Here is a 25,293-nt window from a genome sequence, read left to right as displayed (position 1 = left end):
TGCTCCTTTTTATCCTTCTTTTCCACTTGGCTTTGCCACCACAAATTATTCCACCCAAATTTTCCACGGAATGGAGAGAGCAGGAGGAGGCTAAAATATGTCTTATTACTTGCTTGGAATACACTAAGATCACTACATGAAGACAGTGATAACAGAGAAGCTTTTCATTCTATACCAGACTATCACAGTACTTTCTGGCACTTTCCTCCAGAACTGATGTAATACTAAAGAGCTCACAAGCCCACCTCCCAGCACCGTCACCAAACCTCAGCTGGCCAATGGCAGCCACCAGTCAGAACTGCTATTATTCATTTCCTCCAACAACTTATGGTGGACCACCACATTTTGGTAAACTGGTTAACAGGTGGAGATGGACAGATTGTGGAAAGAACAGAAATTAGGTAACCTGTATTACCTAATAGCTGAAATGTCTGCTATTCTAACACGATGAACAATCAACATATGTAACAAACTAAGAGACAACAGTTTTTTAACAAGTACTCTGGATAATCACAGAAAGAAATGTCTTTTAAAACCATGCATGAAAGAAATGATTTTTAAGAGAGTATGTATCAATTCTCTGCTTTGCTCTTTAAATTTTTTGCTATATATCAAAACTGGTAAGTTTTCTAAGTGGTGATAAATCAAGGACAACAGTTCACTTTGGTGTCAGTTTCGCAAGAGTCATGCAAGAAGCCAGGGCTGAAAATTCTTAAGGGTTCTGAAAGGGCAAATGCAAACTCCAAGTGAGGATGAGACACCAGATCCTATTGCGCCAAGCATAATGCTATGATGGAGGAACACATACTGGTTCTTTCTGGGCCAAAGAGGGGAATGGATCAACAGCATACAGTGCCGTGGCCCAGACCTCCATCAGGAGGATCCCTCAAGCCTCTCTGTCAGCTCCCTTCACAGCCACACACTGCTCACTGGCCCACCCCCACGCCTCCATCCCTGTGAAACCCTGCCCCTGGGCCCCCATCCCCCGTACCTGAGTTCCTTACATAAATCTGAGGAAAATGTGCAAACAGGTTCACGTGGGAGATGTCCACTAAATCTTGAGAAAAATACCCACAGCATTTTGGTTCAGTAAAGAAATGAATTACATCCTTGATAACTAGAAACATTAACTGCTATCATCGGGAACTCCTATGAGAAAGGCCCCCAAATGCAGAACAATTTTATGCTGGAATCTGAAATGTTCTGTCCAGTTCTAGAACTCAATCATGTCAGCAAATGAACTAGTTGCTATTTAAAATGAAACTTAATAACTGGCTAGAATCCTAAGTTAATTAACTTTTACCACCATGAAAATTTTAGTTTTAAACTTATATTGAACACTGACATTCAGTTGTATAGAGAGCAATTATTTTAACCCTGAAAAACACTAACAAAACTTCGGAAATGAGCACACATCCCTGTGAATTAGTACACTTCCACCAATTCTACAACTGCTATACGTTTAATACTGTAAATAAACACTGGACGAAGCAGAGCACTGGTGAAAGAACTCAGGCTTTAACACGTCATTTTATAATTTTTATGAGCTACGAGAGTGGGGGCAAATGGAATTCTTAGAACATTACTTAAAAATAGATTTTCAAAGACAAAGGTCCCTTCTCATTCTTATATACACACACAAAGTTCATCTGTCACAGACAGCAAAAGTTCCATTTATACACTGACGTTTCCAGCAGCATCCTGTCCACTGAGAATAGTTACATTTAACAAGGGCGTCAGATCTATGGAAGGTGGACCGTTCAAATCCGTATAAGACAGAACACAGTTGCTCTGGTGCCACTGCACATGTGACGTGCTCACTGCTGCTTCTCAAATGCAAAAACCAAGTAAATACCTAAAAAGAAACAAATAAAATTAGAGGTTGGTTTCTCATATCCTCAGGGCAACAGTCTTGGTCTTATTCATAATTTGGTGAAAATTCTCAAGCAGCTTTTGAAAGAAAAGTTCCATTATTTATTTCTAAGAGTTCTTCCATAATTGTGAGTCATACTTAGGTAGATATGGGATCGTATCTATTTACTTGAAAACAAATATCCACCTACTGTAATACTCTGACATTACAGCCATGGAGCAATCCAACTCAACAGCTCTAAAAACTCTACCGACAGGTTGAGGGAAAAAAAGTATACAGGCAAGGAAAATGAAAACTGGAAAACTTTATGATTTAATTATTTTTACCTGGAATAACTACACTACTGTGAGTGTAGGGTACTTTAGTTTGCTACTTGGGGGTGGGTGAACCCTAAAAAAAACTGTAAAGGAATATAACGTGCATGTTGAAGTTCATCCAATCATCCAGCTGTAGTGCTAAGGGCATAATAAGAAAAGTGGGCCAAGGCTACCTGAGGACTCACAACCCCAGCAGAGACACACCCAGCCTCAAGAGCATGCTCCCTGAAACCAGGCCTCCTGCTCCACGTGTGTTCACTCAGACATCCAACTGCACCTGCAGCTCCTCATCCCGAATCACTGAGGTTCAAATGTATCTTCTTCTAAGATACTGACAGATGTCTTAGTTATAAAAACGACAGAGATGACAAAGTCTCGATATCACAAGCATGTTCAGGATGTTCACTAGGACATTCAAGCAGCAAGTCAAGACAAGAAGTCATGTGACAAGGAAGCCTTGCCCCTTGGGTCAACTGTGGAACAGGGGATGGATGAAGGATGGTAGACCATGTAAGGGCCTCCCAATCCTCGAGCTCTCTGCCCCCCAATCCAGACTGCACAGAAGCACCAAGGCAGTCTCCCCTAACACCTCTCTGATCATGCTGTTCTTTACTCCTCATCTACTACCTCCCGAGTCTTTCAGGAGTAATGAAAGATGGCTGGCAGCAGAGCAGACAGACGGGCAGAAAACAGGCAGAGTGATCATCAACACTATAAATTCCTTTTGAGGGTTAGATAGCGGAGCAACCTAAAGCTCTCATGAGCAAGTCCTGAGGCTCAGGACAGTTCGGCATCAGAGCTTGCCCTGTATTCCAAGTACTCTGTCTACAACCAACCCTGCCAAACCCACCCCAAATACTTCTGCACCTACTGCAGGTAACCTGGCTGTCCTGAGCTGCTCTGATGTAGGGTCACTGAAAACTAATGCTCGATTTGAGATCAGCAATGACTAACTTTCCTTCTTTTCTAACTCAAAAATTCTAGAAGTCTCACTAATTATATATAAAATGCCTTCTGTGCCAGCATTTCAATTAGGATTTAAACAAACAAAACTTGAACCGCTTCTGATTTGTCAGCAACACATTTAAAGCATCTAGACAAGCAGCAAGCTCTGGAAATATGAGCTCATGATTAGACCAGTAGGAGTTTAATACAGCTTCTCAGACTGTGGCACAACCCACAAAGCCCTCTAGATTGTAGGAGTATAACTCATCACAGAGCAGATGGCCCTGACACGATGATCCCGGCTGCCCTGTGGCCACTGATCCTTTCCTATTGCTCTTCTCATCTCTAACGCCCCTCTTCTTCAACTGTCTGGAAGCATCTAATTCACCTGCATAGTATCACTAAAGTCCACATTTAGTATAAAAATACAGTCCTGATCTGCAGCCAGCACCACCACCACGACCTCTGCCCAAGGTTATCCTGCTGTACCGCCCTTTGGCACTGACAGGACAGCTAAGGCAGCTGCCTATCTGCACTCCAGGGAAGCCAAAGAAATCTGTCGGTTTCTGCACACATTCCCACATTCATCACAGATGAGTCTCTAATATCTTCCAATCCCATTTCCATTAAAGGAAACAATATTCTGAGACAAACAAGCTCAAAGTGTTAGCCCTTGTCTTCCCTTTTCCTATCTTTCCATTCAGAAAGTCCTAAGACTCCTCCTTTCACGTGGGCTTCTGTGAGGCAAAGGCTGTGAGTATGAAGCACCTGGGTTAGCTCTCTGACCTTAACCCAGCTATATGCCTGATTTCTTATCTGTGAAAAGGAGACATGATTAACAGTAGTCTACTCATGAAGCTGTGAGGACAGAATGAAGCATAACACATGAAAGCTTCCAACAGCAACCAGGCCCAGGCTAAACATTCCATAACACCATCTGTTATTATTTTCCAATTTCTCTAGTTTTCACTGAGTGCTCCTTCATCTGTTTTCCCCATTACAAGAACTTCAGCATGTAGAACAATTTGCGTAGAAGTCACTTATTTATGTTTCTTCCACTGCGAGGCAGAGAGGTAGTATTTATTTTTTGTATCCCCCAAAGCCCTTTCATAGATCTTTATGTAACTCAATATTCAGAGTGTTCATCTTTGATTACCTCTGATTTTCTCTTCAATATAATCAACAAATATTTAAGCGAAGAATGGGAACTACCTTGTAAGTCCTCAGGGTGACCATATGGGGCACCACCATCACCCTGGCAGGGAGGCTCTGGGACCTTGAGAACTGGCCAGGCCTCTGACTGCTCAGCCAGACACGCACGCTTCACTTCAGAATGCCTCCACATCATGGCCGTTCCCAACCACACATCCTCCAAGACATCCTGCTCAGTGGTGCTTAACTGAACGTTTTAGCATTTACTAAGCCTTCACTGTTAACATCAGAGGCCACAACCAAGTGAAACACAAGGAAGTGGTCCATAAGCCAAAATTCCCAACAGAAATGTGAGGTAAAGATGTAAAATACAGATGGCTTTGCAGTAACGAGCAGACAATGGAAATATTTAAGAACGCTCAAAGTTTACGTTAAGGAACACCCTGCATATGCTTTCTTTTGGCACTGAACAGCCTTGCAAGACAAGGGGAACTAGACATTTATAGGAATTTTGTGTGAACACAATCATCCCCTCACAATCTGTGTCAGAAAAATTTCTAAAGTCTTCCAATTTTAACAATCACTTTGAAGCAATCTTTGCAAATGTCAGTAAATCTACACTGATGATATATATACTCACTTGTAGCTTCCCATTCTGATTTACTTAAGGTCCCCTAAAATTAAAAAAATAAGGAAGAAAATTTCAGATTGAATATAGAAGCACACGTATACTTATTTTTCAATAACAGAGGTGCTCCAAAACCCTAACTTCACTATAAATATACATACAATTCACTGTTAATATTACTGTGATCTGAATATAAAATAAATCAATGAGATTAACTTTTAATGCCATCTTCTCATCACTTTTGTGCTCCTGCCAATTCTCTAAACCACTGATTCTCAATCAAAGGGTGAATCTGCATAAACAGGGTATCATTTGTAACTGGAAAAAGTACTGAGCTTGCATTTTTAACCTGGGAGAAAAAAGGCCTATCCTGAAACATCAAATAATACTGCAGGAGGGAATAAGACTTTTTTTTTTTTACAAAGGAAATCACAACCTATCTATCATACAAAGGAACTAAACTGCATTTAGTAACATACTTGCTGTTTTGCAAAGACACTGAGTAATAAGATACAGTAACAAGCCTAATAACTAAGGAAATAAAGAACTGATAAATGTTGAAGTGATAAATAAATATCAATACTATAAGATGTCAGCAAAAATGTGTTACACAAATATCTATAATTTCTATTGATAACAAAGTCACAGCTACAACTAGTAATACCACTATGGTTGTGGAGCATTCATAATTAAGGAAAATGTGAACTTCCACATAGAAGTCTGCGAAGATATAATTTTTCCCCATCTAAGTTCATAAGCCCCTGAATTATATCTATGGAACACTGCTAGTCAGTAGTGTCCAGGCTAAGATACAATGATACAGCAAGAAAACTCTCAAGCCAAGCCAAGAACATTCCTCCCATCCTACTTTCTCAAATACAGCACTACATTTCTCAGCATTAAAGTGCATTTTATTCTGTATTCTACAATTATAAAAAGTAATAACTTAGGAGAAATAGGCTAAAGTGTATCTGATTTATAAGTCAGTGAACCCAAGTATTGTAAACCAATGAAATGATTTAAGTTTCCATTCTCCTGTAAGACTTGTTAAAGAATGAAACCTTACCAAAGGTAGCTTCACTTGACCGTTCTTCATGTACTTTGCTGCATGTTCATAGTCACCCACCTTCTCAGAGGCAAGTCTGGAATTCTCGTTTGCAGGATATGGCTAAGGAATCAAGGGAAATTCCTAGTTGAGTCATTACGTTGAAATTTACAATTCAGAATGAAACACCCTAAATCACTGAAATGAGACAATAATCTTTAAGTATTACTTCAGAAATAAAAACTACACATACTTTTGAAATATTTTTTAAAAAAGGAGTTAAGGGAATCTTCTCTGAACAAAGAAGCTGCTGTGGTTAACAATGAGCATGGCTGGAGTATCTACAATTACAGAGTGTCACAGAGGGACTGAACAGTGTCCTGAATCGCCACCAAGGCCACTTGGCAGCAAACACCTGTATCTCTGTGAGTCCTGGGCAAAGGTTTTTTCTGCCACAACTCAAACCTGAAGGAAGTTATCAACACAAGAGTTAAACAGTCATCTGAATGTTACAGTGACTTAACCACCATGGAAGTACAAACAGCAACTGGAAATAACACAAATAAAATGTTCAGTCAAAAGAACCTCGGGAGTTTCGGAAGAGAAGGAAAACATCCAGCCTCCAATACAGATCGTCTCCACAATTACATAGAATATGAAGAAGGCCCTCAAAAAAATGCTGTGTTTTTAAAGATATGGTGACCAAATGTCTGATATTCAAATTACTTCAAGCATTATTTTTAATCCATTTTAAGTATTAGGTTGGTGCAAACGTAATTGCAGTTTCAGACCATGAATTTTAAATCATTATAACTAGGCTGAAACACATCTTTATTAATCAAAAAACCATTTTGGAACCATTACAATCAACACATTTTTACCAATGAGAAATAAATTTGCTTATTCCTGTAGTGTAAAAATTCATGTTTCAGATACAGAGCAGCCCCAAATGCCGACGACAGTCCTGACAGCCCGTGTTAAAGCTCTGTCCTAGGTGCTGAACAGTCTACTATTGGCACCAGTTATCTGTGCAATTTATATAAATACTGAGTGTGTCCATGGCCTTGAAAGGAATCTCAGAAACAACGAAACAAGTCTGCAATAACCTGGGATTTTTACACAATTTCTAAATACTCACCTCCAGAGCCTGCATTCGTTTTAACAGCATTTTATTTTCATTGTTCTTAATCTTTTCCTCATAGAATTCCAGAAATGTTTTTTTGTAGACTAATTTCATATTGTACTTCTTCGCCATTCTGTCCAAAAAAGATTCTTTCATGAAAAGGCTTCCAAAGTATTTGTAATTCTTTACGCAACAGTAACACCTTCTGGACTTAACTAAAAACCTTACGAATTCACAAGAGGACCATGCGAAATAAGTGAAGGGCAACACCCTAGTGACCTGAAAAAACCATGCAGCTAGATCTCCCTGGGTCACAGGGAACTCCAGTAACCTAACAAATAGGCCAGGAAGTGAAACGAAAATATTCCCTTTCATCTACTGGATTCCCTGGCAAGACAAACTATTAATTTTTATCCTACATCTTGAACTGCTTCTTCACAGGTTTTTACAGGTCTCTTTTCTCAACTTCCAGATGTCATGGTTCTGAAGAAAGCGGCCCAGATCCTTGCTCGATGTACACAGCTTGCCAGCAGCGGTGGCAGCTCAGTCCTGGCTTTTGTCACATTCACTCCATGTTCCCTAGAAATCTCCACCAGGACGATCCCAGGCCTGCAGGGCTGAATCCCACCGGCCTGTTCTCCTGCCAGCCTTTGCTATTTCAGTAAACCATCTCATGCTCCTGCCACCCCTCCCTGTGCCCAGTGCTCAGCAGGCCACTGCATCCTCTCCATTAACCTCAAAACGTACTTGGACAGGCCCATTCCCAATCCCGACACTGGCCACCAGCCTTCTCTATCACCATCACCATTCAATGTGGTACCACTTCGTTTGTTTGTTTGTTTCCCTGCTTTTATTCTTACCCTCCCTCAACCAATTTGCCAACTGCAGTCAATGAAGCTTCAAAAGTACACAGGTCACGGCCTTTTAAAACATTTGTTGGCTCCCCAGCACACTTAGGGCAAAACTGGCCACCTAGACACCCTTTAGATATTGACTTAGATGTCACTTTCTCCCAGGTGGTTTCCTCAAGCACTAATTACATTAGGTCTCCCTTTGCTCTGTGTATGTATCTCTCCCAGTACAATTGCCGAAGCAGATCACTGCACATCTGTAGACAACAAAAGGGAACCTGAGGATGATTTCAGGCAACAGATAAAAGATGAGAGAAGGAACAAGAAAAACCCTGAAAAGGGACCCTTGATGTGACAGAAGAGGGGACAGAGCGAATGGGAACATCGGAGGGCCACTAAGCTTAGCAGGTAAGAGCTGTGTGGACAGCAAGAGTCCCTGCCACTTGCATCAGGCCCCTTGGGAAGACAACACAGGTCAATATAAAGCCTCTTCTATTCCAGGCAGTTCATTTTCAATCAAAAAATATCCAAAATAAGCCTTTACGAGGGAAACCAAGCTTTAGATCTACAAATATCATAATTACAAAGAACAGAGACTCAATCTGACCGATTTGAATAGGTCTGCAGATGAAAGCTAATTAACAAGACGGCAAAGGCGGCTTGGATCCCTATGCATTTTCAGATTGTCTCTCTGAACGAATACTTATCTTGATAAATAATTTATAAAAAGAAAATTAAAGTGACAATTTATTCCTTGATATGTTTATCATCATTAGCAATACAAGCAGAAAAGACTGCTAATGTTTGCTTAGCCCTTAAAAAAAAAAAAACTTTCGTTTCATTCTTTATCTTTTGGGGTATACTCAAATCACCGTCAACCAAAAGCACCAAGCTAACATAACGAACATATAAAATAACATACTAAAAACGTTTTAACTTCTTCAAGCATAACATTTCCCCAAAGTTTGCTAATTATAAGGAAAATGTGATATATATTTTTTTAACTTTCAGATTTATAAATTTTGCATAGTATTTTCCATGTTTAATCACATGCTACTTCATTTTCTTTTCTTTCATTTTCTTTTTATTTTCTATAAAAGTTTTATACACTGTAGAACTCCTGAAAATCCTACATCCATAAATTTACAAGCTGACCGAGACACAATTCAAATAAATAATCACCATCTAAAAATAAGTAAAAATATAAAGTTTGACCTTTTCCTCAGTTAATGAAGGCTTTGTTTTAAAAAGAATAAAAAATAAAAAGAAGGAAATACACTTTGGTCAGCTGTGACATGACCCACATTTAACTTGACTCTTCCACACTTCCTTTCAGGGAAACCCCGAAGACCAAGGTGTCTCATTAGGCCTTGGAGCCCTACCTGATAAAGCCTGAAACCTCAGTTTTCCCTGGGGTTATGGTTTGCCAGGACTCCTAATAATTCAGGTTCATGAATACATTCCTGAATCAGGATTTTACTATCACCACTGCCATGAGTCACAATTTCATAAGCTATAGTGAAATATAAAACTTTTAATATACCTATTCCAGTCAAAAGGAGGATCCCTACTTTGGGATAACTAATTTTAGTTACCTAAGTACCAGTAGTTACTTAAAAACAAATCTTTGCTATTTCTAGTTGTCAGTTATTTCATGCCACAAGTTGTAGGCAACAGGCTCCCTTTTCTTGCTTACAGGATAAAATAATTTCAGGGATAAAAGAAACTAAATGAGTAAGGCTGTAAGTGACCTATGGCACCAACCGTTGAGTCTTAGTTTTGTCATTATTCAGGCTATACTTCTTAAGATCCCACTTAAAATAAGAGACAAATAGAAATACTGATTTTCCCCCCTTTACCTTCATTCTTATGCAAAAAGAGAATGTGCTATGTGCTAAGTCTCTTCAGTCCTGTCTGACTCTTTGTGACCCTATGGACCGTAGTCTGCCAGGGTCCTCTGTCCATGGGATTCTCCAAGCAAGAACACTGGAATGAGTTACCATGCCCTCCTCCAGGGGATCTTCCTGACCCAGCAATCAAACCCTCATCTTTAATGTCTCCTGCACTGGCAGGTGAGTTCTTTACCACTAGACCCACCTGGGAAGCCCCCAAAAGAGAACAGTAACAGATTAATGACATTCTTACTCATTTAATAATGGAAAGTAGACCAAGAATTCAGGGACATCCACAACACCTTCCAAGTTGAAGTCATATTTGCAGCCAAATAAAGGATAATCTCCTTTCTTCTGAAATTTCACAGTATAGATTTCATTTCCAAATGATTCTGTTTCTGAAGCTTCAAGGCGTCTTCTGTAGGTTATACACCCCCCCCAAAATCAAATCTATTATTAAGTCTAATTTATTTTGATCAGATTAAATATGGGGGGGAACACACACGATGCAACTGATAGCCGTGAAGTGGGTCTGAGCTACTTTTAAGAAGCAATATGCTAAAATATCATTAACAATCTCACTAACAAAATTATGCTAGAAATAGGCTTCATTATCATGACAGCTGGTTAAGTCTCATCTGATCTGGAGTTTATCTAGCAATACCACCTCTGGCTTTTTGGCTGAATGCAACATCAGTCCCCAACTAAAACACAAAGATGTTTTAAAGGTTCATCTGTAAGTCTGACTAAAACTAGATTATCTACACAAATACGTTATCAAAGCGCTCAACCCTTCTATAAACTCTATTTCTGATAAATATCTGCTGTTCTAAAATAAGCTTAATTTTGAATATTTTGTAAACCACAATATATGAAAGTACTTACATCAATTCAAAGCTGTTGGGAGTGGTACCAATAAAATAGCCTCCAGGGCTCAGTCTCTCACACGCATTTCTGAGCATGACGTCAGCTTGCTCATAGGACTCGAATGAGTAATGGCAGACAAACTGACAACTGCAGATGTCAAAGCACATTTCTCGGTCACGAAACTTATCAGTTAGGAGTTCCTGAAACAAATTATAATGGGTCAAGACTTTGAAATTGGCTGCAACATAATTAGTGAATTTCTAATATTAGGATCCTTAAAATAAAAGTTGACATGCCCTCCAACCAACCTATCCTCTATCATTTTGTATCTTAAGGATCATAATAAAAATGTTCTCTCTTTTCTGGTTCAATATAATTTCATTCCCACTTTCATAGTAATTTTTAAAACTAGAGATTCTGGAATCATATTAAAAATATATCAAACATATGACATTTAAAGGAATTGATTCTTTAATTGGCTTTACTGGAAAATTAAAGTAAAATGATGTTGACCTATATACTTGGGTTTATGAAAAACACAAAACCGGCCTTTGAGACATTTTTTTATTTTTTAGGCTGTGCTATGCAGCTAATAGGCTCTTAATTCCCCAATCAGAGATTGAACCTGGGGTACAGCGGTGAAAGTGCCAAATTCTAATCACCAGACTGCCAGAGAACTCCCTGGGAAATTTTGAAAAATGCAAAATGTTTTTTAAAGGTTTCTAACTTTCTAGCAGTATACTACCACTTCTTTCCACCTTCACAACTGCCAACAAAATGTGTAGTTCAAGGTATCTACAATAATTTAACAAGCTAACAAGTCAGAAAAGAGAGATAAAGTTCCAGGGGGAGATTTTCAGCATTTCAAGTGCCTCTGTAGTCTTGAACTTCAGCTGTCAAAGAGATTTGGAAACAGGTGTCACCAGACTGTGACATGTTGGGAAGCCGGTCAAACAAATTACAAGGTAAACAAAACCTAAGTGCAGATCTATTTCAAAATACTAGAAAAAAGTGTCCAAACAGAAAAGCAACAAACTATTTCCAAAGTAAAAGTATTAAAAGCTAAAACCCACTAGTATTCGGCAGGTCATTTAAGGAAATGTATCATTAATGGAATTTCTAGCTGAAATTAAAAATGCCATGTCCTAAGATTTTTAATGTTTCAAAGCACATTTTTAAAAAATGAGCTGATTTTTAAAACAAATCACTTATTCAAACTAAAAATATAAAGACATACTTCTAAAAACACCACATACCTTTGAACAATCAGCAGTTATAAATTCTGCACTGAAAATATACTCATTATCACGACAACGGTTTTTCATGTCCTCATACCGCTGCTGACACTGTCTGACAGAAACATCAGCGATATCTGGAAGGGGAAGAGGCATCAGTGATGTCAGCAGAGGCCCACAGAGTTACATCAGAAACACAAAAATGGCACAATCTAGATTTCATCTCAACTGTTGAACTCTGGCAAGGAATCTAGCCTTAGAAAAGCAAAGAGGTTCTATTTCCTTCAAAACAAGGGAGAATAAAGTCTTCTGTACCAATGCAAATGACCAATATTTTTCGGAATGAATTGAACACTTTCTCAATAAGTGCTGACAACAGAGAAGTTCTATCATGATTTTTAAATGCTTATTCAAAGTTTAAAGCAGAAAGTTTAGATTCCAATATTATAAAACCTAACTCTGTACACTCAGCTCTTTATATTTTCTTAAAATGTTATTTGTTTTTTCCCAGTGTTGAGACTTGCACTACAGGTACAGAAGCAGCAGTGGATGTCGTTGTTCAGTCGCTCAGTTGTGTCTGACTTTTTGCAACCCCATGGACTGCAGCACACCAGGCTTCCCTGTCCATCGCCAACTCCCGGAGTTTACTCAAACTCATGTCCATCAAGTCGATGATGCCACCCAACCATCTCATCCTCTGTTGCCCTCTTCTCCTCTTGCCCTCAATCTTTCCCAGCATAGGGTCTTTTCCAATGAGTCAGCTCTTTGCATCAGGTGGCCAAAGTGTTGGAGCCTCAGCTTCAGCATCAGTCCTTCCAATGAATATTCAAGGTTGATTTCCTTTAGGATTCACTAGTTTGATCTACTTGCAGTCTAAGGACTTGCCTGGTGGCTCAGTGGTAAAGAATCTGGCAGCAATGCAGGAGACCCAGGTTCAATCCCTGGGTCAGGAAGATCCCCTGGAGAAGAGAATAGCTACTCACTCCCATATTCTTGTCTGGAGAATTCCATGAACAGAGGGGCCTGATGGGCTACAATCCATGGAGTTGCAGAGTCAGACATGACTGAATGACTAACACAAAGAAATAACAGTTGATACTGTGTCATGAATATCAGGTAGGAGCACCAGTGATACTGGTAATTCCTGATCTATTTTTCACTGCTATAAACCAGCTCAGAAAGAAGAAAAGGGGAAGGGGGGAAGCCAATTTCATTTAGGAATGTCCTTGATAAAGCAGTAAACATTAATTTTATAAAATCTTTAAAACATTTCTGCTACATAACAAGGTCTATCTGAACAGGACTGGTGTGACTGTTTGTGAGCTGTACTGGCCAATTTTTTAATAGGGAAATTGTTTTCACTTGAAGAACAACAGACAGACAAACTGGTTATTCAGACCTGGTAATCTGGCAGACCTTTTCTTCAAAATGAAAAAAGTGAAAACTACAGATGCTATTTGTTACCAATGATAAACCTGAGCTTTCAAGTGAAAACTACAACTCTGAAAAAACTGTTTCTATCACGATGGGCTGGGCATTGTCCCAATACTAAAGAGTTTTCTGATTATGGTGATATTAAACCAATGTGATTTCTCGATGCCCACGTTTAGAAGATTTGCATAATTTTAGTGAATAAAATCTTACAGGGCAAAGTGCAAGACAGATTTAATGGAGTTTCACATCAAATAATTCCATTTCACTGCTCATCAAATAACACATCACAACATACTGATGCAGACACAGAGGTGCAAACTCAGCTGTCTTTTATTATTACAGACTTTAAAAGAATTTGCAAAAATACTTTAAAAATACTAGTCTTCTCACTAAATTTTACTTGTAAGAAATTAAAGCTATTTTTTAAATTGTTGGTTTTAATTTCCACAATCAATAGATATAACTACATACACAAAACCTTTCCGGGGTCCTTAATCATTTTTAAGAGTGTACTGAGCCCATGAATTGCAGCACGCCAGGCCTCCCTGTCCATCACCAACTCCCGGAGTTCACACAGACTCATGTCCATCAAGTCGGTGATGCCATCCAGCCATCTCATCCTCTGTCGTCCCCTTCTGCTGCCCCCAATCCCTCCCAGCATCAGAGTCTTTTCCAATGAGTCAACTCTTCGCATCAGGTGGCCAAAGTATTGGAGTTTCAGCTTTAGCATCATTCCTTCCAAAGAACACCAGGACTGATCTCCTGTAGAATGGACTGGGTGGATCTCCTTGCAGTCCAAGGGACTCTCAAGAGTCTTCTCCAACACCACAGTTCAAAAGCATCAATTCTTCAGCGCTCAGCTTTCTTCACAGTCCAACTCTCACATCCATACATGACCACTGGAAAAACCATAGCCTTGACTAGATGGACCTTTGTTGGCAAAGAAATGTCTCTGCTTTTCAGCATGCTATCTAGGTTGGTCCTAACTTTTCTTCCAAGGAGTAAGTGTCTTTTAATTTCATGGCTGCAATCACCATCTGCAGTGATTTTGCAGCCCCCAAAAATAAAGTTTGCCACTGTTTCCACTATTTCCCCATCTATTTGCCATGAAGTGATGGGACCAGGTGCCATGATCTTCGTTTTCTGAATGTTGAGCTTTAAGCCAACTTTTTCACTCTCCTCTTTCACTTTCATCAAGAGGCTTTTTAATTCCTCTTCACTTTCTGCCTTAAGGATGCTGTCATCTGCATAGAGTCGGACACGACTGAGCGACTGAACTGAACTGAACTGAACTGAGGTCATAAACCAGAAACTGCGAGAAGTGCAGAGTTAGGCAACATGACTCCACAGGCAGTGCTGTGCGCTTCCATGACTTCTCAGACAGGAAGGAACATGTTGTCTGCCTGCCCCTCTTCTGGGTTAAGACTGACTGGGAGGTTCAGGTGCTTGATTAATCCAGTTAAGTTCCTTTCAACTTTTCTCCTAATAGCTTCAGCATCTTTTAATGACTGCAGCTAGAGCCATTATTTCATCAAGGGTGGAAAAATTTATTCATCATTTTTCAATAAACAGGAATTCGTCTTTTAAACCATTTGTTTATGCTGAAATATGGTTCATATAGGGTTAGAAAAGATAAATACCCTCTACCTTTGTTTATACATTTCAGAATAATGAATAAGTTTCCTTGCTCCCTCCAAGTCTGAACAATGAGATTTTCCCCTTATTCCATGTGTTTCAATCCACTATAATTACTGTTTTTTTTTTAAATTTATGAAACTGTCCTATCTGTGACCAGCAAAAGACTTTCCAAGTTTGTGCTTCAAACATGGAGTCCACCATGACTTCAATCATCTGTGGTCTTAACACCATGAGTGAATTCTCATTCCTCATTTAAAAAATACCTGTCTCATGAGCAGCTCCACATAAGCATACCACATCTTGTGGTATGGTATTTCAGTGTTATGCCCATAAAATATCTTTCTTATTTCCATTTACCTGGCTGACCACAATGCATTCCTTCCCATGTCATTATCTCTCTTACCAGTACAAACTAGCTTGTCAATTCTTCCTTTTTTCCACTTGAGCAAATCTCCACCTTTACCACATCCTAGGTCCAAAACAGTGATATTACGTTTCTTTTTCTGTCTCACTTTTTCTAAAAATTCCCCTAAAAGAGAGAAATAAGTTATAATAAATGTTCTTCTCCATTTTTACTAAAGTATAAACTGTTACCCTTAATGATCTTCTAACTTCTACATGACGTGTAATATAAACACATTCATTTATGTAATTAATTCATAACTTTTGGGAAATATTTCAAATTTGACTAAGTTAATTAACTTGACTCTTCTTCAGCATTAAAGAAGAAAGAATATATCTCTGGTATTTTAGAAACTAAGACAGGTTTTTGAAGGTTATTTTCAGAATTTGATTCAACATTATATAGCAAACATTTGTCTCTCTCATTTGATTAAACAGAAGTTAAACAGTATAGAAAAGCTGCATGATCTTGGCAGGTCAATAGCAAACATTTTAAATTCTAATTAATACAAGAATATCCAACACTTATTCTTGATAAGAGAAAAATTAATTCATAAATTGCCGTAGTTCTCTTTCCAAAGATAAGTGTTTGGCTTCTTATACACTTAATAAGATGAAAATAATTATGGGATCATAACAGCTTGACTTTGATAAAAGAGCCAGGCTTACCTCTAAAAGAAACACAAGAACTAGTCAAAAAACTATATAAACCTCTTTACTGTCATCAGAATTCTTAAAACTCTGAAGTAAAAATGGAATCTTTTATCTCAATCTACCAAATCACATTAATAATCAATGGATGATATTAGTAGGTCCCCATATCAATAGCCAAATGGTTCAAATATCAGTTAAAGGCATATGAATATTCTTAGACAATGAACTATTCAGCAATTCTAACACTGGATAAAATACTGAATCCTAGATCTATTCTATCTTTACCATTCTGAGCTTAATGCTTTTTATTTCCTATGTAATATTTTGACTGCTAGAATATTCTGTATAAATACTTCTGCTTTCACCGTCCATAGGATTTTTAACTGATTTCAACAGATGTACAAGTGTTCAATATTTAACTTTCTGCTATGAATCTTAAAAAAAACAGCATAATATGCAATATGTCAAGAGTAAAAACCAGCAAGAATGATAAAACCTCTTTATTTCCACAAAATAAGATTAATGAGAGGGGAAATCTTCATGAAACATTATTCAAGTTACCTTTATCACATTCAAGCATCACACTCAACTATCACTAGCTATAAACAGCAAGGAAGAGAAAATGAATGGTAAAGAATGGGTGTTGAGAAGACAAAAAAAAAGACCGCAAAGATCTGGCACAGAGCACATCAATTACAGCAAGACCAGAAAGACAGGTGCAGACAGCAAAGCACCCGTTAAAGAGAGCTGCTGGAACAGCTGAAGGAGAAACCACCATCAGGAATATGCTGAGAGATACATTTTTGCCTGACATAGTGTTTTTATAATAAAAGCTACCTATTTCCCTGTTTATAAAAATAATACAACAAACAATGTGAAAAATACAACTGAACTTAAAAATATTTATTCAATGAATAAATACATGAATAAGTGACTAAGGAAAAATACTCAATGATAAGTCATCTACATTACTAACGATGATGAACAAAGGAAGAAAAAAAATTGAGAAATTAGCAATAGGGTCCAAAGATTACTTTATGAGTATAGATTTTAAAACGCCGTATAGTAACCCTAAAAAAAAGCTTTTTTTTTAAAGAGTTTATTCATTTATCCTAGATGACAAGTAGCAGAGTCAAATAAGCCTTATTTTTGTAATAAAACATAAATATTAAAAACAAAAGTGAGAAAGAAAAATATTAAAATGCATCTGAAATGAGTCTTGTTCCCCTTCCTAACACTTTTCAGGATGGATAATTTATTTTTTTTAATTACTAAAATATTCTCAAAACGATAGAAAGTAGTCATAAATGGCACATTACTCTTTTTAGTTTAACTATGAAAGCATTCTCACTTTTTCTGAGGCTGGCTTTTGAAAAAACAACAGAAACCAAAACTAAAAAAACTTTTTGTGAAAAACTTCAACATTTACTGGCTTTTATAAATTCTCTAATCTCAGGTAAGTGGCTGACTAATATATTTGATACAGAAAGCAATAAATATTTTCAGAATTAAATTTCCTCCACTGACTTCCATTTTAAATTCAAAAATGAGTTTTCATAGACAAAAATGATGTCCAAAAAGCTGAATTTCTCCATCAATCCTCAAAGTAAACTTTATTTCTCCCCAGAAGAAAAGAACAAGTTCAATGGACAATCAATACAAATGATGACCTTTACCACCTCATTAAAGGCCCAGAGATAAAAAAATCATGCCACTGCCCATCTTAACTTAATGGAACCCAAATGTTCCATTCAATAATATAGGATTGCTCCAAAACTATTAGAGTAAAACATTATTTAATAGCACTAGGTAACCTTAATTCTAAATATAAAAGCAAACTGCCTTCTGAAAACCTAAATAACTCAATATTAATATCTTATGTAGTCAGCTATTAGTAAATATGAAAAGAATTTATCTCAAAGGCCTAATTTCAGTTTTGGCTCCAGTTTTATAAAGCCAAGGTTTGATGATTAAATGAACACTAACTAAAAACCTAGTCACTTTGTATATGATTAACCACTTAGGGAGAAAAAAAAGGAAACATAAGCTGAAATTAAAAATTCAAAACTGGAAACATACCAATGAGGACACTTTTCATCCAATTATTAAAATTTCTTAGGTAAAAAATTCTACTTTGGCTACGCTTCTCCAAACCAACTTCCTGGAGTTCATTGTAGTGAGCAGCCACTGCTGAGCTGTGTCCTTCTTCCAAGTTCTGAAAATAGAAGAATGGCACAAAATTAAGAAGCTAAACATGAAACAAATAAAATTATAAAATTATTGTGGGCATTACATGAGCTAATATTCACAAAGAGATGGGAACACAACAGTCTACGTTTGCTGTCAGTGATTTCTATTATTTGCTATTAACCTAACCCAAATTTCAATTGGTACTCTCTAAAACCTTAAGCATTCTGCAAAAATGCCAGATAAGGGCCTCAGATTCCCCCCACTTTCTGCTCAACCAAAGTGTTTCACCTGGTATGTAAAATAGGTAAAAGGTTGAAGATTTTCCTGTGAATAAAGGGTTCCACTGCTAGTAAAACTTTGAAAACTATGTTTACAATACAAGCTTCTCTCTATTAAAAAGGTTTGCGATTCACCAATGACAAATGCCTGGCTTATCTGCCACTTTCTTCCTGAGGAGTGATAACAGAATTTTACTCATTCATTGCACAATGCAGACTCCACTTCAGGTCCCATCACAAAACAGTATTCCCAGATGAAAATGATTTGCTATCCCTTGCTTTACAATACTCTCGTTAAATACCAGGCTTCAAGTAACTACCCTAATAAGAAGCAGAAATTACATAGTTTAAGGAATTACATTAAGAAAGAAATGTAAAAGTGGGTATCATGTAGAAATCATTTTAAGTGATAATCTCAAATACTTCAAACACAAAAAAGAGATAAACACCTAATTAAAAAGGAAAAAAGATAAATCATTTGAAACTTACACTGGTGTCTTTTTTAAAACACTAAGAAAAAAGCAAACTATAAAAACTCCCTTTCAAGTGTTTAGTCAAGATTTCCAAATAAGATTAAAATTATCTCATTAGCAGAAGTTTTATCTAAATAAAAGAGAAATGAAAATCAAAACTACAATGAGGTATCACCTCACACAGGTCAAAATGGCCATTATCAAAAAGTCTACAAATATAAATGCCTGAGAGGGTGTGGAGAAAAGGGAACCCTGTACACTGCTGGTGGGAATGTAAACTGGCACAACCACTATGGAGAACAGTATGGAGGTTCCTTAAAAATATAAAAATAGAACTCCTATATGATCCAGCAATCCCACTCCTGGGCATGTATCAGAAGAAAAACAGAATTTGAAAGATATATGATCTCCATTGTTCACTGCAGCACTCTTTACAATAGTAAAGATGGGGAAGCAACCTAAACATCTACTGACAAAAGAATGGATAAAGAAGATGTACACAATGGAATATTATGCAGCCACAAAAAAGACTGAAATAATGCCATCTGCAGTAATGTGGATGGAGCTAGAGATTATTATACTAAGGGAAATCAGCCAGAGAAAGACAACTACAACATCACTTAAAGGTGGAATCTAAAAAAAATAATACAACTGAACTCATTTACAACACAGACACAAACTCATAGATTTTGAAAACAAACATGGTTACCAAAGGGGAAAGTGATAAATTAGGACTTTGGGATTAACATATACACACTACTATATAAAAATAGTCAATCAACAAGGACCTTGCAAGTTCCCTGCTATACGGCGAACTCTACTCAATATTCTGCAATAACCTATATGGGAAAAGAATCTGCAAAAAAATGGATATATGTATAACTGAATCACGCTGTTGTATACCTGAAACTAACACAATATTGCAAATAAACAATACTTCACTATAAAATAAAAATTAAGTTAAAAAAAACAGAACCAAAAAGAAAACTACAGGCCAATATCACTGATGAACATAGATGCAAAAATCCTTAACAAAATTCTAGCAATCAGAATCCAAAAACACATTAAAAAGATCATACACCATGACCAAGTGGGCTTTATCCCAGGGATGCAAGGATTCTTCAATATCTGCAAATCAATCAATGTAATACACCACATTAACAAATTGAAAAATAAAAGCCATATGATTATCTCAATAGATGCAGCTAAAGCCTTTGACAAAATTCAACATCCATTTATGATAAAAACTCTCCAGAAAGCAGGAATAGAAGGAACATACCTCAACATAATAAAAGCTATATATGACAAACCCACAGCAAACATTATCCTCAATGGTGGATATGAAAGCATTTCCCCTAAAGTCAGGAACAACACAAGGTGCCCACTTTCACCACTACTATTCAACATAGTTCTGGAAGTTTTGGCCACAGCAATCAGAGCAGAAAAAGAAATAAAAGGAATCCAAATAGGAAAAGAAGAAGTAAAACTCTGTTTGCAGATGACATGATCCTCTATATAGAAAACCCTAAAGACTCCACCAGAAAATTACTAGAGCTAATCAATGAATATAGTAAAGTTGAAGGATATAAAATCAACACACAGAAATCCCTTGCATTCCCATACACTAACAATGAGAGAATAGAAAAAGAAATTAAGGAAACAATTCCATTCACAATTGCAATGAAAAGAATAAAATACTTAGGAATATATCTACCTAAAGAAACTAAAGACCTATATATAGAAAACTATAAAACACTGATGAAAGAAATCAAAGAGGACACTAATAGATGGAGAAATATACCATGTTCATCCACATCCAAAGCAATCTATAGATTCAATGCAATCTCTATCAAGCTACCAGCGGTATTTTTCACAGAGCTAGAACAAATAATTTCACAATTTGTATGGAAATAAAAAAATAAATAAATAAATAAATAAAATAGCCAAAGCAATCTTGAGAAAGAAGAATGGAACTGGAGGAATCAACCTGCCTGACTTCAGGCTCTACTACAAAGTCCCAGTCATCAAGACAGTATGGTACTGGCTCAAAGACAGAAATATAGATCAATGGAACACAATAGAAAGCCCACGCACCTATGAACACCTTATCTTTGACAAAGGAAGCAAGAATATACAATGGATTAAAGACAATCTCTTTAATAAGTGGTGCTGGGAAAACTGGTCAACCACTTGTAAAAGAATGAAACTAGAACACTTTCTAACACCACACACAAAAATAAACTCAAAATGGATTACAGATCTAAATGTAAGACCAGAAACTATAAAACTCCTAGAGGAGAACACAGGCAAAACACTCTCTGACATAAATCATAGCAGGATCCTCTATGACCCACCTCCCAGAATACTGGAAATAAAAGCAAAAATAAACAAATAGGACCTAATTAAAATTAAAAGCTTCTGCACAACAAAGGAAACTATAAGCAAGGTGAAAAGACAGCCTTCAGAATGGGAGAAAATAATAGCAAATGAAGCAACTGACAAACAACTAATCTCAAAAATATACAAGCAACTCCTGCAGCTCAATTCCAGAAAAACAAATGACCCAATCAAAATATGGGGCAAAGAACTAAATAGACATTTCTCCAAAGAAGACATACAGATGGCTAACAAACAAAAGATGCTCAACATCACTCATCAGAGAAATGCAAATCAAAACCACAATGAGGTACCATTTCACGCCAGTCAGAATGGCTGCTATCCAAAAGTCTACAAGCAATAAATGCTGGAGAAGGTGTGGAGAAAAGGAAACCCTCTTAAACTGTTGGTGGGAATGCAAACTAGTACAGCCACTATGGAGAACAGTGTGGAGATTCCTTAAAAAACTGCAAATAGAACTGCCTTATGACCCAGCAATCCCACTGCTGGGCATACACACCGAGGAAACCAGAATTGAAAGAGACATGTGTACCCCAATGTTCATCGCAGCACTGTTTATAATAGCCAGGACATGGAAGCAACCTAGATGTCCATCAGCAGACGAATGGATAAGAAAGCTGAGGTACATACACACAATGGAGTATTACTTAGCCATTAAAAAGAATACATCTGAATCAGTTCTAATGAGGTAGATGAAACTGGAGCTGATTTATACAGAGTGAAGTAAGCCAGAAAGAAAAACACCAATACAGTATACTAACACATATATATGGAATTTAGAAAGATGGTAACGATAACCCTGTATACGAGATAGCAAAAGAGACACAGATGTATAGAACAGTCTTTTGGACTCTGTGGGAGAGGGAGAGGGTGGGATGACTTGGGAGAATGGCACTGAAACATGTATAATATCATATAAGAAACGAAACGCCAGTCTAGGTTCAATGCAGGATACAGGATGCTTGGGGCTGGTGCGCTGGGATGACCCAGAAGGATGGTATGGGGAGGGAGGTGGGAGGGGGGTTCAGGATTGGGAACATGTGTACATCCATGGCGGATTTATGTTGATGTATGGCAAAAGCAATACAATATTGTAAAGTAAAAAATAAATAAATAAATAAAATTTTTAAAAACACAGAACCCTTAAGTTATTAAAATTATGTTTTTTAAAAAAAGGTATTTCATAACTGCTCCACATTTCAATCTGACATATTCTATTATGAATTTTTAAAAATGCATTCAAAATACCTTTCGCTTTTCAGGAACATCTTCAAGTTCTATTTTTCTCCTTTTCTGAGTGCCATCTCCAGTAGGTTCATCTTTTGGAAAACCATCAGTTTCTATTCTTCTTCTCCTTGAAATGCCTTCATCATCACCAGAACCTTTTTCCTCTGGGGTAATTTCAGCATCAAGTTTTCTTTTCTTGGATGGAGTGTTTTCCCCACAACTAGAACTTTCCTTTACAAGATCATCCTCAAACTCCATTTTTCTCTTTTTTGGTGTGTTTACTTGCCCACAAGTAGAAGCCTCTGCAGAAAGACCAGTCTCAGGAGAGGCTGTATTTTCATTAATAATGAATGATGACTCTGCTTCTGAATCTAATGATATTTTTGCTTCTTTATGAAAGATTTTTTCATGTTCTTCTGCTTTTGCAGAATTTTCCATTTTTGATTACTTAAATGATGGTCAAACTTCATGAACTGACACTACAATGGTAAAAATTTGATATTACTTGTAAACATAATGCTGAGACTTTAAAAGCAATTTAAATCAGAAGTTGGCCATTTAATTTCAGTGATCAAGTAAGAATTTTTAAAAACTCATTACAGAATACTGAAAACAATACTGATACATATTGCACATGAATTTCTAAAAATGCTAATGAAGTACTAATTATAATCCCCAAATACTTCCACAATCTAATCCATAAAAGTCACCACTGACATTAAAACTGACAAAAGTCGTCACAGTAAATGAAGTCAGTTCCATTTCTATCCTGACCCTTACTCTACAGCCTTGGCTCCCAAAATGTGTGCTGGACACTACAACAAATTCATATGTGCACAGCAAGGTATTTTAAAGTTTAACGAAAGCTTAGTGATATCTGACACCTGGAAGGTATCAGATACACCATCAAGTAGAGCACAGTTGTAACTGAGTAGCTTGAACTATATTTTTCTTTAAATGACAACAGAACCTTGTGAAGCTAAGACTTTGGTGGCACCACAGAAAATCAATGTAAAACAAGAAGTGCAGTTGGGGTCAAATCTAATCTCAAGGCTTGAGAAGTCCACTACTCAACAGATGTACACATTCCATTACTACGCAGTGGTAACTAAGAACTAAAAGGCAGAGGAACCTGAGATCAAATTGCCAACATCCGCTGGATCATGGAAAAAACAAAAGTTCCAGAAAAACATCTATTTTTGCTTTACTGACTATGCCAAAGCCTTTGACTGTGTGGATCACAATAAACTGTGGAAAATTCTGAAAGAGATGGGAATACCAGACCACCTGACCTGCCTCTTGAGAAACCTATATGCAGGTCAGGAAGCAACAGTTACAACTGGACATGGAACACCAGACTGGTTCCAAATAGGAAAAGGAGTACGTCAAGGCTGTATATTGTCACCCTGCTTATTTAACTTCTATGCAGAGTACATCATGAGAAACCCTGGGCTGGAAGAAGCACAGGCTGGAATCAAGATTGCCGGGAGAAATATCAATCACCTCAGATATGCAGATGACACCACCCTTATGGCAGAAAGTGAAGAGGAACTAAAAAGCCTCTTGATGAAAGTGAAAGAGGAGAGTGGGAAAGTTGGCTTAAAGCTCAACATTCAGAAAACGAAGATCATGGCATCTGGTCCCATCACTTCATGGGAAATAGATGGGGAAACAGTGGAAACAGTGGCAAACTTTATTTTGGGGGGCTCCAAGATCACTGCAGATGGTGATTGCAGCCATGAAATTAAAAGATGCTTACTCCTTGGAAGAAAAGTTATGACCAACCTAGATAGCATATTCAAAAGTAGAGACATTACTTTGCCAACAGAGGTCCGTCTAGTCAAGGCTATGGTTTCTCCAGTGGTCATGTACGGATGTGAGAGTTGGACTATAAAGAAAGCCGAGCGCCGAGGAAGTGATGCTTTTGAACTGTGGTGTTGAAGACTCTTGAGAGTCCCTTGGACTGTAAGGAGATCCAACCAGTCCATTCTACAGGAGATTAGCCCTGGGTGTTCTCTGGAAAGACTGATGCTAAAGCTGAAACTTCAGTACTTTGGCTACCTCACACGAAGAGTTGACTCATTGGAAAAGACTGATGCTACGAGGGATTAGAGGCAGGAGAAGGGGACGACAGAGGATGAGATGGCTGGATGGCATCACCGACTCGATGGACATGAGTTTGAGTAATCTCCGGGAGTTGGTGATGGACAGGGAGGCCTGGCGTGCTGCTATTCAAGGGGTCGCAAAGAGTCGGACATGACTGAGCAACTAAACTGAACTGAAGAAATAAACAGTATTCCTTTCGATCTGTGTATTATTTTTAAAAATAAAGTTGTTAGGACACACAAATTGTTTGAACTAAACCACTTAGGGAAACTGTTAGGTATTTCTTTTGGCCTAGCGACACTGAAAACCAAGAGCAGGAAAAGCCTGGGACTAGTAAAATCCTTAGTTTGCAATGGATGTCAGAATCAGGTAGAGAGTGAAGAGAGTAGACAGAAGTTTCAAGACCCATGACCATTGTTGTTCAGTCACTAAGACATGTCCAACTATGCGACCCCATGGACAGGCTTCCCTGTCCTTCACCATCTTCCAGAGTTCAAACTCATGTTCATTGAGTAGATGATGCCATCCAACCATCTCATTCTCTGTCATCCCCTTCTCCTGCATCT

The 25,293-nt window shown here is 37.6% G+C and overlaps 1 protein-coding gene across 1 annotated transcript; it reads right to left on the bottom strand.

The window, feature by feature from the left end:
- Nucleotides 1–1,570: 1,570 nt before the first annotated feature.
- On the bottom strand, nucleotides 1,571–23,092 carry RNMT (RNA guanine-7 methyltransferase). Its single transcript, XM_068993879.1, has 10 exons — nucleotides 22,643–23,092; nucleotides 18,136–18,271; nucleotides 15,404–15,529; nucleotides 11,950–12,065; nucleotides 10,712–10,893; nucleotides 10,080–10,244; nucleotides 7,099–7,216; nucleotides 5,982–6,083; nucleotides 4,928–4,961; nucleotides 1,571–1,855 (listed from the first exon to the last, which is right to left on the bottom strand). Exons 1-10 carry the CDS (start codon nucleotides 23,057–23,059, stop codon nucleotides 1,818–1,820), a joined length of 1,434 nt encoding a protein of 477 aa, XP_068849980.1. The 5' UTR covers nucleotides 23,060–23,092; the 3' UTR covers nucleotides 1,571–1,817.
- Between the last annotated feature and the right edge of the window lie 2,201 nt (nucleotides 23,093–25,293).

The sequence above is a fragment of the Capricornis sumatraensis genome, chromosome 21 (genome assembly GCF_032405125.1).
Source record: "Capricornis sumatraensis isolate serow.1 chromosome 21, serow.2, whole genome shotgun sequence".
NCBI classification, from domain to species: Eukaryota; Metazoa; Chordata; class Mammalia; order Artiodactyla; family Bovidae; genus Capricornis; species Capricornis sumatraensis.
This window is presented reverse-complemented; position numbering and strand designations above follow the sequence as displayed.

What these genes read in the sequence shown, in the direction of transcription:
- RNMT (XM_068993879.1), bottom strand. Translation starts at nt 23,059, where the DNA reads ATGGAAAATTCTGCAAAAGCAGAAGAACATGAAAAAATCTTTCATAAA. An exon ending in TAACTGCTGATTGTTCAAAG is followed by an intron (nt 10,894 to 11,949) that starts GTATGTGGTGTT and finishes AATTTGTTTCAG; the next exon opens with GAACTCCTAACTGATAAGTT. An exon ending in AACGAATGCAGGCTCTGGAG is followed by an intron (nt 6,084 to 7,098) that starts GTGAGTATTTAG and finishes TTGATTCCTTAG; the next exon opens with CCATATCCTGCAAACGAGAA.